General features: G+C 39.7%; 1 protein-coding gene across 2 annotated transcripts; it reads left to right on the top strand.

Annotated features, from left to right (window-relative positions):
* Positions 1 to 1964: 1964 nt before the first annotated feature.
* LOC114619882 (prostaglandin-E(2) 9-reductase-like) lies at positions 1965 to 16632 on the top strand. Of its 2 annotated transcripts, XM_028765830.1 has the most exons (10): positions 1965 to 2093; positions 4416 to 4563; positions 6318 to 6485; positions 7221 to 7337; positions 9523 to 9600; positions 10048 to 10170; positions 12638 to 12747; positions 13344 to 13509; positions 15129 to 15211; positions 16399 to 16632. In XM_028765830.1, exons 2-10 carry the CDS (start codon positions 4483 to 4485, stop codon positions 16439 to 16441), a joined length of 969 nt encoding a protein of 322 aa, XP_028621663.1. In that variant the 5' UTR covers positions 1965 to 2093; positions 4416 to 4482; the 3' UTR covers positions 16442 to 16632. The 2 variants fall into 2 exon arrangements, with proteins under 2 accessions (XP_028621663.1, XP_028621664.1); XM_028765831.1 differs by lacking the exon at positions 1965 to 2093 and having other exon boundaries at positions 4348 to 4563.
* The last annotated feature ends 835 nt before the right edge of the window (positions 16633 to 17467 follow it).

Genomic DNA, 17467 nt, shown 5'->3' with positions numbered 1-17467 from the left:
AGAAGAAGAAGAAGAAGAAGAAGAAGAAGAAGAAGAAGAAGAAGAAAGAAAGAAAGAAAGAAAGAAAGAAAGAAAGAAAGAAAGAAAGAAAGAAAAGAAAAGAAGAAAAAAGTAATAAATATGTTGTGTTCTGATGAGAATCAGGGGCTGAGTACCACAACACAAATTTCAGACCTGTGACGATATAGAAAAAGTTTTCTGTTCTCACTTTAGAAACATTTACTGAAAATTAGGAGATCCAATATCCTCTTCTTGCCCCTGCAGGCACTAGAAAAGTGATGCATAAAATACAACACCATTTTGTGGGCGAACTATATTTTAGCAACTCTAAATCTTTGTTCCATGTTCCTATTCACGACATCTGAATAAAATATTACAGGAAGGTCTCATTGGAAAATGCTTCCATTCTGATTTTGTCCTCAGGTGGCAAGAACTAGGATTTAAAGCTTGAGTCCTGGTTTTCTCATGAAGAAGACATCTGGACTTCTTCTGAAGGAATTTTTACATCACAGCATATGTACATTGAAAGAGAGGTCAGGTTCAAACATACCACAACAGTTGTAGCTTCAGTAAGTCTGTAAGGGTCAGTACAACTTAGAGAAGGACAACCGTGGTCTCAAGAGAGGCTAAAGAGAAAGGTGTTAGAGTTGGAGAGATGGCTCAGTAGTTAAGAGCACTGGCTAATCTTCCAGATTAGCCTGGGTTTAAGTCCTAGCACCCGTAGGGTGGCTCACAACTGTCTCTAACTCCAGCTCCAAGAGACTGGATCCCTAGTATCTTGGGTTGGAATGCCTTGCATCAGCAGCCACCAGACAAGTAATACCTAGACATAAATACAGATAAAACAATCATACACATAAGATGAAATATTTTTTTTAATGAAAGACTGTCAACGAAGAACATTATACTATTTTAGGTAAATGGATATGTTAGAGAAAACAATTCTTGGCAAATTGTGTGGAGTCTTGTCTTAGGGTTTTATTGCTGTGAAGAGACACCATGACCACAGCAACTCTTGTAAAGGAAAACATTTAATTGGGGCTGACTTACAGTTTCAGAGTTTTAGTCCATTATCATCATAGTAGGAATCACAGTGGCATGCAGGTAGAAATGGTGCTGGAGAAGGAGCTGAGTGTTTTACATCTGATTTCACTCACAGTTCCATATAAGAGTTCTTTATCAAAAGCAATGAGAGAAGGAACTCAAGAAGAAACCTGGAGGCAGGAGCTGATACAGAGGCCACGGAAAGATGCTGCTTACTGGTTTGTTCCTCATGGCTTGCCCAGCCTGCTTCCTTATAACACCCAGGACCACCAGCAAAGGAGTAGCCACAACCTCAATAAGCTAGTCCTGCCATATCAATCACTAAGAAAATGCCCTAGATACTTGCCTACTGCTAGACCTTACGGAGGCATTTTCTCAATCGAGGCTCTCTCCTCTAAGATGACTTTAGCTTGTGTGAAGGTGATATAAAACTAGTCACTACAGCACCCAAACACTGTGTTTGGACTGCTTAGTAAAAAGGAAGTGAACTTCTTAGCAGTAACTAGTATGTACACTTTGAACTAACCTTTAACACTGACCAAAATTTGGACCTATCATTCTTTAAAACAAGGAAGAATTGGTTTCTTATAGTATGAATTCTTTTTTCTAATTGTAATTTTAATGGCTACCCCAATCATTCATTTGCTGATAAATAGTATCATAGAGGCTTTTGTCAGAATTCCTACCAGAAGACCCATTTATGCATCTGATGTGAGAGATGTCTTAGATACTGGAGATTGAACAGATCATTTCTCACTAGACTACCCTGTCTGTCAATTGACAATTGGCTGGAGCAGAGTCCCCAAAGGTGTGAGGGAAGACATATTTGTGTCATGTTCTGAAATACAACATTGAGTTGTTTTTCCTAAAGATTATTGTGTTTTGAAGGATTAATTTGTTTTTATTTTACACATGTGAGTGTTTTGCCTGCATGTATGTGTACATCGTGAATAATGCCCATGTCCATGGAGGTGACAGATCACCTGGAACTGGATCTGCAGATGGTTGTGAAACACCATGTGAGTGCTGGAAACCAACTTGGTTCTTTGGTAAGAGCAACAAGTGCCTTTAAACACTAAGCCATTTTACCAAACCCTACTCTAAAGATTCTTGCCTGTTCCTTTTTCTGTGACCTCAGTGCTTTGTTTTCTTTTGACTCCTCTGTCTCCTTCTGACACCACCCTTATTTGCCTAGAAGTCTAGGGCAGGGGATGGGAAAGGAGGACAGTCTTTTAATAGGCATTTTTGGGTGGGAGTTGGAAAAGTTTTCAACGTTTAGGGAATTAACAGTAAGAGGTTATTAGTGGGTCAATATTCCTTGAGTCCTTTTGTTGGGAGCAAGCAAAAGAAAGTTATTCTAATTACTATCATTTCATTTTCAGACTCCATTTAATCGTAGAGAGAAACTAAATTCAAGACCCCAGCCTTAGGCAAGCTGGGAACGTCTAAATAGCTGAAATGCTTCTTTTAAAAGGAAACAGTTGTCTGAGTACAGACATTTAAAGGACAACTTCTCCATCTTGCTGGCAGGGTCAAACTAAGTTCTTGTTCCGAGGCCCAGAAACCTACTCCTAACCTGATTGGTGAAAACTCCCTTGCTCAATCCCTTATGTCAAATATGATTGGACACAGCTACAGCCCACCCCACTCCCCCTTGCTTTATGATTTCATCCTTTAAATATGTTGTGCAATGTCCCTTCAGGGTCATAGTTCAGTTCCTGACTCTGTTCTGCAGCCCTGATTGATCAGTAGCAGCTTGATTACAATAATTTTTGTCATCTGCATTGACCTGGTATTTGAGTTATATTGGATTTATGTTGGATTTAAATGGACCGACAACACTTTGAGGAAGAAAATAAAACATACTCCGCAGTTCCTCCACTCTTAGTTTGGAGGTGAGGCAGGGGTGGCAGGGGTGACTAAGAGTCCCAAAGACCAGAACTCCAAGAGCCTGGAGAGTAATTTCTCCTTGTGTCCTTGTGGGGAGATGGGAATTAATCTAAAAGAACCATCATGACTCAGATGTGGAAGATTGTGGAGAAGAACACTCTGCTCTGGAAATAAATCTATTGTCTTTTGTTCATAATCACATGTTACAGGTAAAAGAGAACTCTACACAGTTTTCCCAAGACAGATAGCTAGATTTGATGTTTATTTTTTTAAGAGTTTCAGCAATTGCCTTTTTGAGTTATGATAGGGAAAAAAATCCATTCACACAAGTATAAATTCCACATTCAAATTTTCTCAGATTTAAAAATTGATTTGTGAAATTTGATCTTAAATATTTACAGGTAAACAAGTCAGATTCATAAAATACAAAATATCTCAAATATATTAAATTATATTGTCAAAATAATATTAGAAGAATGTATATTTAATGCAACCAATTCTTTTAATTTTCAAAAATTGTTTGAAATACTATATTTGAATCAGTACATTATTTTAAAAATTGTTAACTTTTAGTGATATCTTTTACACAGAGAATATTTTAAAAGAAATCAGAGAGAAAAGATAGTAGCATTATAGTAGGAGAAAAGGAAGAAAAATGTAGAGGTAACTTTTTTAAAAAACTGGAAATATAGAGACAGAAGGATCCCCGGGCTTGAATATGTGGTTAACAACTGTAGTTCTTAGTTCTGTCTTTACTTTTAGTTTCAAGCTAGAACAAGCCTGCTTCCAGTGGGGTGCAAGAGAGAAAACTTAATACCCACCATGTCATGTCTTTGTGGGATATCTTCATGTCTTTTTTTTTTTTTGAGATCTGTCTGTTCATATTGCTTCCCCTCTATGTAATTAATTTTGTTACAGAGTTTTCTGAGTTATTCATGGATCCTGGATAGTACTCATTTTCCAGATAACGAATTAATTATTTTGGCATCACTGTGGTCAGAATACCTCATAGAATCCAAAGAAGGGATTGATGTTTTGATTTTTTTGTTTGGTTTGGTTTGGTTTGGGTTTGGGTTTATGATTCCCTAGCTCCAGTCTCCTGTGACCAGCTTTGCCTGAGCAGAACATCGAGGTGGTGGGGGTGCCGGGGTCGAGCAGAACATCAAGGTCATGTGGATGCTGGGGAATGTAAAAGCAGCTGCCATTTTTCCCACGGTGGAAGATAAGCAGGAAGAAAAACAAAGGAAGGAGCTAGGGCAGGATACAGTCCAAGGACACAATGACGTGCTCACAGCCCCTCTTCCTCTAAATAGATCACGCCCTATTTTCCATTCCCCCACACACAATGAAATGAAATCATGGGATTAATCCAATGATCTGGTCAGTGATAAGGCATGTGAGTTATTACCTCTCCTCCACACAGTACTATTTAGAAATGGGGCAGGAAGTAATGATTAACCTTGAATACTTGAATACTACAGTTGCGTATTCTGTCCTGTTACTGAGTACCCAGTGATAGCAGGAAGATCAGAAGGCAGAGCCTGCAGAATGAATCCCAAGCGCTATGTGGAACTAAATGACGGCCACCACATTCCTGTGCTTGGCTTCGGAACCTTTGCCCCAGAAGAGGTAAGGATGAAGAAAGAAGCATCAAGCTGAAAGAGAACAAGGAGGGGTATGTGGGAGGGTTTGTGGGGAGGAAAAGGAAAGGATAAAACTAGACTGTAATCTCAAAATTTTTAAAGTTTAATAAGATTATACATTTAACCTTATTTTAAAAGTAAAATAAAATGTTTCTCAGTTCTGCACAATTCTATGTATGTATTTGAGTTAAAAACTGGTTCCCTATACTAATGATCTGAAGACTTTTCTCTGCACTTCCTTCCCGTGGCGTCGTGTGGTTTCAGGGTAATACAGTGCTGCTTCAGTTACTATGGCTTAGTAGCCTGTCATGAAATTCAAAACTACAATGAGATAAACTTTCACCTTTGAATAGTTGTTACTAAAGGACAGCAAAAAGCAACACTAATGGGGGTGCAGAAAAAACAGAGCACTGGTTTTTTTTTTTCATACACTGCTGGTGGGAATGCAAATTAGTTCAAACACTAAAGAAAACAATATAGAAGGTCCTGAAAATAGAACATTTATATGATCTAACCATAACCTCTTCCATCTATAAAAGGAAATAAAGTTCGTATGCTGGAGTCATTGCTCTCATTAGTAACAATTATGAAATGTTGTTTATCAAACAATGGATGAATATGTTGCTGAAGGCACATACACACAGAGAGTGGGGGATTGTTCAGCCACAAAAAAAGTTAAATTTGTCATTTTTACAAAGTGCATGAATTGGAAGATGTTTTAAAAATAAGTCAGACACAAAAACCAAATACATATAAAAACTACATTTGTTTTAATTACATTTGTTAAATGTAGAATAATGGTTCTTAGGTTGGAAAGAGGTAGCAAAACATGGATAAGGGTTAAGTTCTGGCATCTCAATAGAATGGTGACTATCGTTTGCAGTGATATACATATATTTCAGTAAAGGGGATTGAACCTAAGCCCTTGAACATGCTAGGCACATACTCTATCATGGAAAGCTATTGCATACATCACCAAGCTTAGCACCAAAGCCCTACATTTTGAGACAAGATTTCACTGTGTTGCTCAGTCAGTTCTTGAACTCAGGAATCTCCTTCCTCAGTCTGTGCCACCAGGTCTGGCTTTATTTTATTACTATTTGGAAGAGAGTAGCTCAAAGATCTTAAATGAACTATAAAGGAAAGGGAAATGCATCCACAGTGTCTATTTTCAAATTAGACCCTGGAAACCTTAATTTTCATTATTTTATAATAGAGAAGAATGCCAAATTTTTTAACTGTTTGCACAAAGAACAGAGTTTGTGAATGTCTGCTTTCCTTTGGGAGAGTGACGTTTTAGGGTGTTCTGACAGAATATCTCTATGTAAATAATTAGGAATTGGGAAATAATTAGGATGTCTCAGCTAAGTAATTAGGAATTGAGTCTCTCCACAGCTTTCCTGAAAGCAATATACTCATGCATTCTCTAGGCACAACATGGTGGGAATTAAGTGTGTTCTGTGTGGAAGTAGGAGAGACTTCCAACATTCCTTTCTCAGTATCTCTTGAAGTGTACACTGTCTTGGCTAGTCTTACTTTATAACGGCTTTATTCTTGGGCTGAAAACTTTTCTCAGATGCCTTTAAGAAGAAAAGACCCAGTCAAACCTGGGTAGAGACATCACCCTGAAGACAGAACTCATGCCACACAGCAGAAGCATGTAGTTTGTAAATAGCTAGATGTTCCAGAATCAATTCATTCATACGGATCTCAAAGTACTCTTTTTGGTTGCTGTTCTAGGTTCCCAAGAGTATGGCTATGGAAGCCACCAAGATAGCTATAGGAGCTGGATTCCGCCATATTGACTCAGCTTATTTCTACAAAAATGAGGAGGAGGTAGGGCTGGCCATCCGAAGCAAGATTGCTGATGGCACTGTGAAGAGAGAAGATATATTCTACACTTCAAAGGTACTGTGCGCCTGAGTGCGAACGAATGAAATTGGTGTGTTGATATTTATATGATTTGATCAGTAGATAAATTAGGCATATTGGTCTGTTGTTTAGTTACATATGTTCAATCAGTGCTGAAAACAGGAGACTGATGATCTCTCCTCACCACTGTTTGAATTTGCAGCTTTAGTGTAAAATTGCTATTTTTTTAGTCTTAAAGCAGTGTGATCTAACATGGACAGAGCTATGATAAGACTATGGTTTCCTAATCTCTTGGGTGACTGATATTTCTTAAGATTCTTGACATCCAATTTTTGCTTTCATCAGTGATAGAGAAGAAGAAAATCTTTCTTCCTGAGTATCTCATAAAACATTGCTAGAGTCTTGTATTGTGTCTAATACATATCAAAATCTCAGCAATATTTTCTTTCTCTTATGTAAATGATAGGAATATTAACTCTTTCTCATTGAGTGAATAGATAAAGGAATTAGATAGAAGCCTCCATTGTAAACTCTTGCTAACTATATCTCAGAGATTGGTTGTTACTGTTATTATATCCAATTTTTACACAAATATTAATAATTCCCTTCTACTGTCCTGTTTATTTACTAATAAAGTTCAAATATATATCAAAGTTGACATTATTGGTTAGACAACGGAAAACTCAAGATCTGGCAGAGTATTTTTGCTCTGTGGTCATCAGTTTCCGATCAGTTTTAAAAGTCTCAATTTTCACTCTTTAACATTTGCAGCTTCCCTCCACATGTCATAGACCAGAGCTGGTCCGGCCTTGCTTGGAACAATCACTGAAAAAGCTTCAGCTGGATTATGTTGACCTTTATCTCATTCATTTCCCAGTGTCGATGAAGGTAAGTAACCAGCATCTTCATCGTGACGAAAATTTCATTGGTGGATTTATTTAGACCTAAGCAAATAGAAATGCATGTATGTATCATGGAAACCATTCAAGATAATTCATGGGAAAGGCAAGGAACCCAAATCATGGTAGATTGATGGATCTGGGAAAATCTTGAAAAATGTGTCTACACACACACACACACACACACACGCACGCACACACATTGACCTTTTACTACAGCTTTGTCTTTTGTTCCAATCCCCACACACACATTGGTAGCAAATATGGCTTGTTCAGGGTTCAAGGTTGTTCATATTCAGTACCTTATCTACATCTTCCTGCATAAACATTAGTCTGATTTACTCTTTATCCTCATTTCAAAATGTAGGCTCTTTTTACTTTTAATCTTTTGGTTTTTAAGTTAATCTCTTTACTTTTAGTTTTGTTTGTTTGTTTGGCATAGGTCTAGCTTTGAACTTGCTATGTAGCCAAAACTAACATTAAATCCAGATCCTTTTGCCTTCATATGCTGGGATTATGGTATGCGCTATCGTGGCCACTGGTTCACTGACATCTGATAACTACACAAAGTTAGGCAAGTGACAGGAGCAAAAATGGTGTTTTAATAAAAAAGTGGGGTCTCCAAAGGAAGAGCACTGTGCTGGCAGATCATACATTCTTAGTTTTCACAGATTCCAGCTATGTTGACCTGCTGGCCTTGACTGCAGCTTTGGATTGTCTTTTTTTAATCTTCTGAGTGCTGGGATAACAGTGTACATCAGCACACCCAGCTCATACTGAATGGCTTTGAACTTTTTGTTGCAACTGGCTGGTTTACAGTCATTCCTTAAAATCTATGACTTTATTCTCATCGATAAATGTCAATAAGAATATTACAACATAACTCACAGAGAAGAAAATAGATTCAATGAATTGATATAGTGTCTGGAATGTGGCCAGTACTTGGTAAATGTATGTGTTTTAATATTTGTAAAATAATATGTAACAAAACAAATAACTCTTACTCTGTGTCTAGCAATAATGGCAATTGTACCCATCTTGATATTGTTTAGTCAACAAAAAATGACATTTGACTATTGATATCTTCCCCATGATTCAGTCTTCTTTGTATGACCCTTGACATACTGAACTAAAAATAAAGAAAACCAGAAACAAAAAGCTTAAGACCAAACACAGAATGACAGACGTAAGCCAGAAATGGTGGTGTTTGAGAGACACTAGTTGAGGTTAGAAAAATATTTGCTCATTAGGATGTTTAATCTTATACCTGGAAAACAGATTCCTCAATAAACACATGCAGCATTCTGAAAAGAATCCAAACCCAAGGAATTAATGGGTCACACTTACTAGGTGGACACAGCTGAGTGTTGTTGCTATTGACTTTTTTTCTGACTTATCTTTGATATTTAGAGAAAACTAATCTAAAGAGTTATTCTGACCCCAGCATCTTTCATGTTTTCTTTCTTCTTAGTTCATACTTCTTATAACTGAAGATAAAAAAGGTCCACAGACCCAGCCTGCATTTATTCATTTATTCACTTGCTTACTTTTGAGACAAGGTCTCACGTAGCTCACCAGTGAGTGGAGGGTGAGCTTGAACTTCTCATCCTTCTATCCCCATCTCCTAAGATCTGGAATTACAGCATGTGCCACCATAGTTGACACAGGCAGTGTTGGGGATTGAATCTAAGGGCTTGTGCATGCTGTATCACACACTCTACCTACCAGCTAAGCTGTATCTCCAGTTCCTTGATGGAAAATGTTTAGCTGCCATGTCTAACCTTTGACCTTTGACATCATGCTTAGGGAAATTAACACTGATGGGAACACTGTAACCATGTCAAGACTGCAATTTCTTATTTGCTGGAGACCATGATCATGTAACTACTGACTCTCTCAGTGGCAGACAGATGTTTCTCTGGGAGAAATCACACTGGTATTAAACAGTGTTGCAGGTCAAAAAGACCTAGGAAATGTTGTCAATTAACACATATAATAGGTGTAACAGAAGAAAAGACATCTGTCACCTTCTTACAACTTCATAGGCAAAATCTTTTGCAAATATAAACCTAATTTATAAAAATTATGAAACCTAATATACATATATTATATACATTGCTATAGGGACAGTCATGAAATTGGTGAGATGGTTATAATGGTTGTTTCTATTCCAGCCAGACAATGATCTTTGTCCAACATATGAAAATGGGAAATTATTATTTGACACAGTGGATCTACGTGACACATGGGAAGTGAGTATCGAGATAAAGAGCACAGGGGAAGTTAAGGAAGGGAGGCAGGTCTCCACTTCACATGTGAGAGTCAGGAGGCAGGTCTCCACTTCACATGTAAGAGTCAGACATGCATCTTTAGATCAAGAAACTTATATCTTTACTAGGGTTATTCTGTTGCTGTGGGGAGGAAGATGTTATTGGACTATATTAAGAGACAACTGGGAAAGCATTGGGGGAAATACACTCCACTATGTGCAATAGACTCTCTGCCTCCTGAGGAGAACAAAGGCATCCTTTCTGTCATCTTCTGCCCATATTCAAACTGGTTTCTCTCTTCTTAATAACTAATGCAGCTAGCTTTATTTTCCTTCCCTGTCTGTGTTCTTTCTAGCAATACAACATTGCATTTATAACCATCCATGAGCACCTTCATAAAGTATTCTTTACTACCTTCCCCTACCCCAGGCCATGGAGAAGTGTAAGGACGCAGGGCTAGCCAAGTCCATTGGGGTGTCCAACTTTAACCGCAGGCAGCTGGAGATGATCCTGAACAAGCCCGGGCTCAAGTACAAGCCTGTGTGCAACCAGGTGGGTGCTGTGTGTGCGTGCGTGCGTGAGTGTGTGTGTGTGTGTGTGTGTGTGTATTCCTGAACACATAAGTACAACTTACTCAATTTACATAGTGTTACTTGTATGTATGTTTTCAAGGCTGACCATTGTATAAACAACTGATGTACTGATGTATTTAAAAATAACTTATTTTTCTAATTTTGTGTGTATATGTGTATGAATGACATCTTTTTTTGTCTTTTCTGTTTCTCTCTCTCTCTCTTCTCTCTCTCTCTCTCTGGGGGAGGGGGTGCAGGCATGCTATGCTATATGATTCATGTGTGGATGTCAGAGATCAACCTTGTGGAGTTGGCTTTCTCTTTTCACCTTTATGTGAGCTCTTGAAATTGAACTCAGGTCCCACCAGACATGTGTGGCAAGCTCCTTTACCTACTTCTCACTGCTTTGACACCCAAGTATACCCAAATGTCCTCTTAGGCAAAATCCCTACCAAAGTCACTCTTTTGTCCTTCATTCCTGCCCTCATGCGTCTTCACCTAAACTTTTGCTTTATTGATACAGTTCAAAATCCAAAGTTCAGTGAGCGTCTTTCCCATGTAGCATCTGTAATTCTTTTCTCTGAGTTTTATCTGCATTCTATGGTACAGAGTTAATTCGCCTTTGTAGTGGTGAATTAGTTAAATCGCTTTGACTCTGACAGGGTCAAGAGCGCCACTGAATCCACCCAAGAGCTCTCTGGATTGACAGATGAAAGACACACACACACCAGCTAATTTTGATATAACTAGATCATCGGCTGGGCACTTCTACACCTCCCCCAAGGCTAGCAAACACTCCCCATCTGGTATTCCTGAGTTAACATTTTTTAATCTATATTTCATCTCTGCTACCCCAAACCCAACTGGAGAAGTGGTTTGCCCTTCCTCCCTCCCTCCTCCTCCTCCTCCTCCTTCTTCTTCCCATCTCCCCTCTCTCCTCTCTCTCCTCTCCCTGCCCAGCCATTGGCTGCACAGCAATCTTTATTATCAACCCAAGCCAGCTGGGGGCAGGGACCCTCAGGTCTGGACGCACAGCTTTTTGGGAACTGAAGTAAGACAAAGCATTAGAACCAATTCCCAATCTGCCTTAGCAATGTTTTTACTTTTTTCAAAAAAACTTATTATTGATTCTTTATGAATTTCACATCATGCACCCCACCCAAATCTCAATAATCTCCCCTTCCCTTCATATCTGTCCTCGGAACTTCCCCCCAAAATAAAATTTAAAAAATAATAATAAAACAAAATCTCACTGTGGAGGCAGTGATGTGTCACAGTCTGTCACACACACACACACACACACACACACACACACACACCCCATTTCGTCCGCATAGCTTTACTTGCGAATTTTCATTACAACAAGTCACTGGTCTGGTTGGACGTCTCTGGCTTCTGCTGCACTATCATACTGGATCCTCACCCGGACTCTCCTCAGATGTCCTGTTGTTGCACTGTGTCATGGAAGTCCTGCAGCTTTGGATCTGCAGGACCAGCTCCTTTATGTACTCCAGCAGTTCATAGATAGGGGAGATGATGGAGTGGACCAACTCAAAGTCCTGGATCTGGGCCTGGGTGGTAGCTGAGTTGGTCAGCCCATGCAACAGCTCTCCCACACCCACACCACCAGGGCAAGCTCTTTAGCACTGCCTAGGCTAGCTCACCAAACGCTGCAGCAGGCAAGGGGCAGGGCCAGCTCTCCTGCTCTCACCATCTCAAACCGTATCACCTGCACCCAGCAGGGGTCCTGTACCCAACAGCTCTACTGTACCCAGGTGAGGTGCGGAGTCCACTCTCTGGAGCGCTGTAGCTAGCAAAGCGCCGAGCCAACTCTTCCAAGTGCCATAGCCTGTGAAGGGTGAGACCAGCTCTGCCCAGCTCTTGGATATCAACATGGTCCCAGGCAGCAGCTCAGACCAGGGACATCCACATGGCCTTTGGTGGTAATGTGGGACCCTGATACTGTATGGCCATAGACCCACACATGGCTCTCAGCTGCAGCAGTGTCAGGACCTCACTACGGCCTCAGGCGGCAGGACAGGCTACTCACACAGGCTATCTCTCCACCCGCGGCTCTCCAGTTCCGCCTCTTTTCATAGTGCTTAAACCATTCCACTTCTCTCTCTCTCCCGTTCCTCCACTGCATACTTCCACATTTGTATTGACTCGCTCTGTGGGCCGCCCACACTGCAAGCAGGAAGGAGGGGGGTAGGGGAGGCAGGGAGAGGGGGGCAGACAGGCAAGCCTCTGGGTGACTTCAGTCCGCCTGCTCTGAGGCCTGCTCTTACTTTTAAACAGAGGATTATTACTTGCAGTTGAGGTTTTCTATTCGGATTTCACACAGTATAGACTTTTCAATTCAGCATCTTTTACTTATGAACACTTCTTTTTCATGGTCATGAGAAGTTTTCTACAGTCTAGTATCTTTCTATCTTGTCCACCTACAGGTAGAATGTCATCCTTACCTGAACCAGAGCAAGCTCCTGGATTACTGCAAGTCAAAAGACATTGTTCTGGTTGCCTATGGTGCTCTAGGCACCCAACGATGTAAAAAATGGTAATAAAGATTGTTAACTAAAGCTGGACCATGGCGGTGCATACCTTTAGTCCCAGCACTTGGGAGGCAGAGGCAGGGGAATCTCTGAGTTTCAGGCCAGCCTGATCTACAGAGTGAGTTCCAGGACAGCCAGGGCTACAGAAAGAAGCCCTGTCTCAAAAAGAAAGAAAGAAAGAAAGAAAGAAAGAAAGAAAGAAAGAAAGAAAGAAAGAAAGAAAGAAAGAAAGAAAGAAAGAAAGAAAGAAAGAAAGAGAGAGAGAAAGAAAGAATAGAGAGAGGGAGGGAGGGAGGGAGGGAGGGAGGGAGGGAGGGAGGAAGGAAGGAAACAAACAAAAAATCATTGTCACACATAAGACACATATAAAATATTTTCAGTTTTACAATTCTGAGGGTTTTCTTTTTTTAATGAATGAATTCAACAAGCTCAAAAAGGAGGGAAAATCGACAACTGAAAATATTCCAGATGATGCTAGCCTCACTGGGTTAGGGATCATATTTAAGAGTCCTGGGTCTAGAGTGAGCCCATCCATTTGTTCTGTAAGCCTCCTATCACATTAAATCCTGACCTCAAGCAGCCGTCATTCCTTTCTCTTCAGGATAGAGGAGAATGCCCCAAATCTCTTGGAAGACCCAACTCTTTGTGCCATGGCAGAAAAACACAAGCAAACTCCAGCCCTGATTTCCCTCCGGTATCTGCTGCAGCGCGGCATTGTGGTTATCGCCAAGAGTTTCAGTGAGAAGCGGATCAAAGAGAACATAAAGGTGAGGAGGAGAAGGCTGTGGGCATCAGGGCTGCACAATGTCTCTCCCACGGAGGCCTCTTGTGAGCTCCCTCCCAGTTGAGTGTCTGTCCCTGGCACTGCCTGGGCATGTATGCTTCACGCGTAAGCACTAGCGTTTTCCTCTCTACACTAGCATTCTGGATTCACGACTGTCGTACGCACGAGCGTTTTCCTCTCTACACTAGCATTCTAGATTCACGATTGTCGTATGCACGAGCGTCTTCCTCTCTACACTAGCATTCTGGATTCACGACTGTACAGGACTGAGATGGGCTCGGTTTCAGCTTTAAGTTAGCAATGTGCTCTCAAGCTTTATGCAAATGAAGATCTGTCATTCAATCCCTGAAACGAAGGAACTGGACCATGTGATTTTCAGCCCACATTAAAAACTCATGTTATATGTCCTTGATGCTCATAAAGAAGAGTATTCAAACACTGCTCCATCCGTGGGTTATCTTTATTTTTTTATTTTATTTTATTTTATTTTATTTTTTTGGTTTTTTCAAGACAGGGTTTCTCTGTGTAGCCCTGGCTGTCCTGGAACTCACTCTGTAGACCAGGCTAGCCTCGAACTCTCGAACTCAGAAATCTGCCTGCCTCTGCCTCCCAAGTGCTGGGATTAAAGGCGTGAGCCACCACTGCCCGGCTATCTTTATTTTCAAGTAAGAAAATACTGTTGCCTATAACAGTTATCCAGTCAACCAGCTTCAATATACAATTTTAAAATAAAATGAAATTAATAAATTGATGCTTTTATTCCCTGTTTCTCCCTCTGGAGTTTCTCTATGCAGTCCAGGCTAACCTCAGACTCACTGCCTTTAGCCTCCAGAGAGCTAGGATTACAGGTGGGCTCTGTACTCAGTGTAGGACCGGATACTTGAAAACTCTTCGTGTCTAGGCATAAAACTACCACTCTGTCGTTTTCATTCTCCAGGGATCATTGTAAATACAGGCCAGGCAAAACTCAAGCAATGGGGAGACAGATGCCACCCAATGCTGGCAAAACTCACTTGGATGGTCTCGTAATGAGTGAAAATTGTTTTGATCCTTAAAGCGTTAGAAATTTAAATAATGACATCCTTTTTGAGGCAGCTCCTGAATCTTTTAAACAAAGTATCATTGGCATTTGAGAAATTTCTGATTACATAAGAAATTTTCACATTCTGATCACTTACTTATTGGTTGGATATACACAGCTGAGGGTATCTACAAAAATGATTGCTATCTCATATATGTTAAAAATAAAAGTGGTCATTAGATTCCTCTGGATCTTGCATGAAATTTGTCCTGTGATCTTTGCATATGACAGATGTGTTTCTTCTCCAGACTCTTTTGAGTTCTGATTTTTGCCCGTAGTATTATGGTTTCAATATATTATACATAGTAATATACTTGCATTCAACTTTTATTTGGAACTCACTAATAGTTTTATTTGATCTTAGCCCAAAGGCTGAGAAGCATTTCATTAATAATTTGAACCTTTTTTCTTGCTATTATCTTATGGAAGCTATTATCCCCACACCTTTCAGTCTGATTAGCTTGTGCTTTTCAGATCAGCAAATATGTGGTCATACTAAAATCTGTCTACTTATGTGACAGGTTTTTGACTTCCAGTTGCCAGCAGAGGACATGGCAGTTCTAGAGAGGCTGAACAAAAATTACCGATATGCTACGGTTCATATGTAAGTAACCTTGGAAAATACATCACGCAATTCATTTCCTGATGGTGAATTTAATATGGTTGTTAAGAGTTGCCTTAATACTGATTAGTGGGGTCAGTGTGAGATGGGAGCTTTGGGGAACTCTGGTCCCAAATTCTTCACAGAGAACTCTTACATTAACAGGGTGCCTGCAGCCAGGGTTAACTTGAATCACTGCACATGGGCTTCTGTATTTGTTAATCCACAGACTGCATGTTATCCATTATTGCTAACTTCATACCAAAATGTAAACCACTGTATTTGACAACTATACAGTAGATATGCATTATGGGTTTTACTGGAGCCTATTTAGAAGGGTCCAAAAATTTTAAATATTTTTATTGCTTTATATTTGTGTTGTTTTTCAAGTGTGGAGACCTAAAAACTATGTAGTGAGCTACTTTGACATGGAAGTATATCCCATAATTCTGTCCTTTTCATTTCTAAATTAAACATAGTGTTTTACATGATGGACAGTGAGTTAAAGCTTAATGAATTATGAATTTAGGATTACCAGCACTAAACTGTATATTCTTACATATATACATGTATGTATGCATACTTACATACATATGTATGTATAATACATCACTGGTTCTCAACTTGTGTGTCACACCCCTATGGGGTCAAATGACACTTTCACGGGGTTGCATATCAGATATTCTGCATATCACTCCTAACAATAGCAAAATTATAGTTATGAAGTAAAAACAAAATAATTTTATAATGGGGGGGAGTCACCACAACATGAAGAACTGTGTTAAAGGGTCATAGAATTAGGAAGGTTGAGAACCACTGGTCTATACACACATACATATACATTTGAATCATATCTGTAGAAATGCTGTACACAAGTCATCATCAGATTCCGATTGCACTGAATGTTTGAAGTAAGAAGCGATGACCTACTGCTTCAGTAAACTGGTGATGTAGTTGATAGAAAAAAATATGTTCGCACATGTGAATGCCTAGGCTCCATTATCTCCCAAGCAGGGGAACAAAAGTAAGATAGTTTTGTTATGGCTAACAAATATTTACTACGAAGTCATTTTGTGCCAATAAGACAGATTATACAAGCAGTAAATAAAATCCTTCTATTGTGATATTGGTCAGGAGAGTCATTCATTCTACAGTCTGAGCCTGCACTATACATTTCTTCACCATTTCAGTACTTCTGCTCACCCCAATTATCCGTATTCGGATGAATATTAACATGGAAGCCTTTGTCATGACATCAACCCAAAGGGAGCAATGCGTGAGATGCTGTGAACGCTGATCAATGTCACCTCTGGTCGACGCTGACATCACCGTCAACCCACACTGAACTGGATTGGGAGGGTTGAGCATGGTGTTTTTGTGATACTTTGAAGACAATAAAGTTTTGGTCTATGAGGTACATGTAACCGCCACTCCTGTCTTTTATTTGTATGGTCTGTTTCTATCTGAGTCACTAAGGTAAACTAGAATTTGAGTGTTGACAGGGAAGGGAGTGAATAGCCAGCTTGGAAGGATTAGAGGTTGGGTGTGTGGAACTGAGGAGAGAGGACTTGAACAATCCTCTGCTTGAGATGCAGGGATATGTTGATAGGTTTACCATATAGACAAAAAAGAACTTTCCTCCCAAGAGCCAGAGTTGAGGGTTAAACCTAATGTCTTTCTGTAATATAAAGGGATTTGTCCCAACACTATGAGAAATTCATTGAGAGGCTGAAAACCAAATTAACTGACAAGTGAAAAACTGCTGAGTACTTTTTCTGTGTCCAACTTGCTTAGTTTTAGAAATAAATTTGGATTTGATATGCATTTCCTTTCAAATATTTTATTGATTATTATTATCATTGTGTATGATGGATGTTATTATGGGGACGTGCATGTAACAGTGTACATGGCAGCCAGAGAACAACTCAGCAGTGGGATCTCTCTTTGCATCATGAGTCCTGGGGACTGAAGTCTGGTCATCAGGCTTCTGTGACAAACTCTTTTCCCAGCTGAGCCATCTTGCCAGCTCTCTTTCAAGTATTTTTAAAATGAAACAAGTATATACATACATATAAAACACAAAATAATCTCAAATTCATTCTTTGTGATGTACTATTTAAATGGTAAACAATACATTTAAGACAAAGTCTTCAAACTTAAACCATTTGAAAACAGTGTCTAGACATAACGGGACACTTTCATTAGCCTTTTGCTGTCTCTTTTACAAAAGCGCACAATCATTTTGAATACATTCCCAAG

Source organism: Grammomys surdaster, unplaced genomic scaffold (assembly GCF_004785775.1).
Source record: "Grammomys surdaster isolate TR1022 unplaced genomic scaffold, NIH_TR_1.0 165, whole genome shotgun sequence".
NCBI lineage: Eukaryota > Metazoa > Chordata > Mammalia > Rodentia > Muridae > Grammomys > Grammomys surdaster.
Note: the sequence above shows the minus strand (reverse complement) of the source record. Positions and strands in the feature narration are given on the sequence as shown.

Excerpts from the sequence above, each read along its gene's own strand:
- LOC114619882 (XM_028765830.1), top strand. The coding sequence starts at position 4,483 with ATGAATCCCAAGCGCTATGTGGAACTAAATGACGGCCACCACATTCCT. Across the intron at positions 9,601-10,047 it reads ATCTACGTGACACATGGGAA|GCCATGGAGAAGTGTAAGGA; the intron begins GTGAGTATCGAG and ends CCCCTACCCCAG. Across the intron at positions 15,212-16,398 it reads CGATATGCTACGGTTCATAT|TACTTCTGCTCACCCCAATT; the intron begins GTAAGTAACCTT and ends TCACCATTTCAG.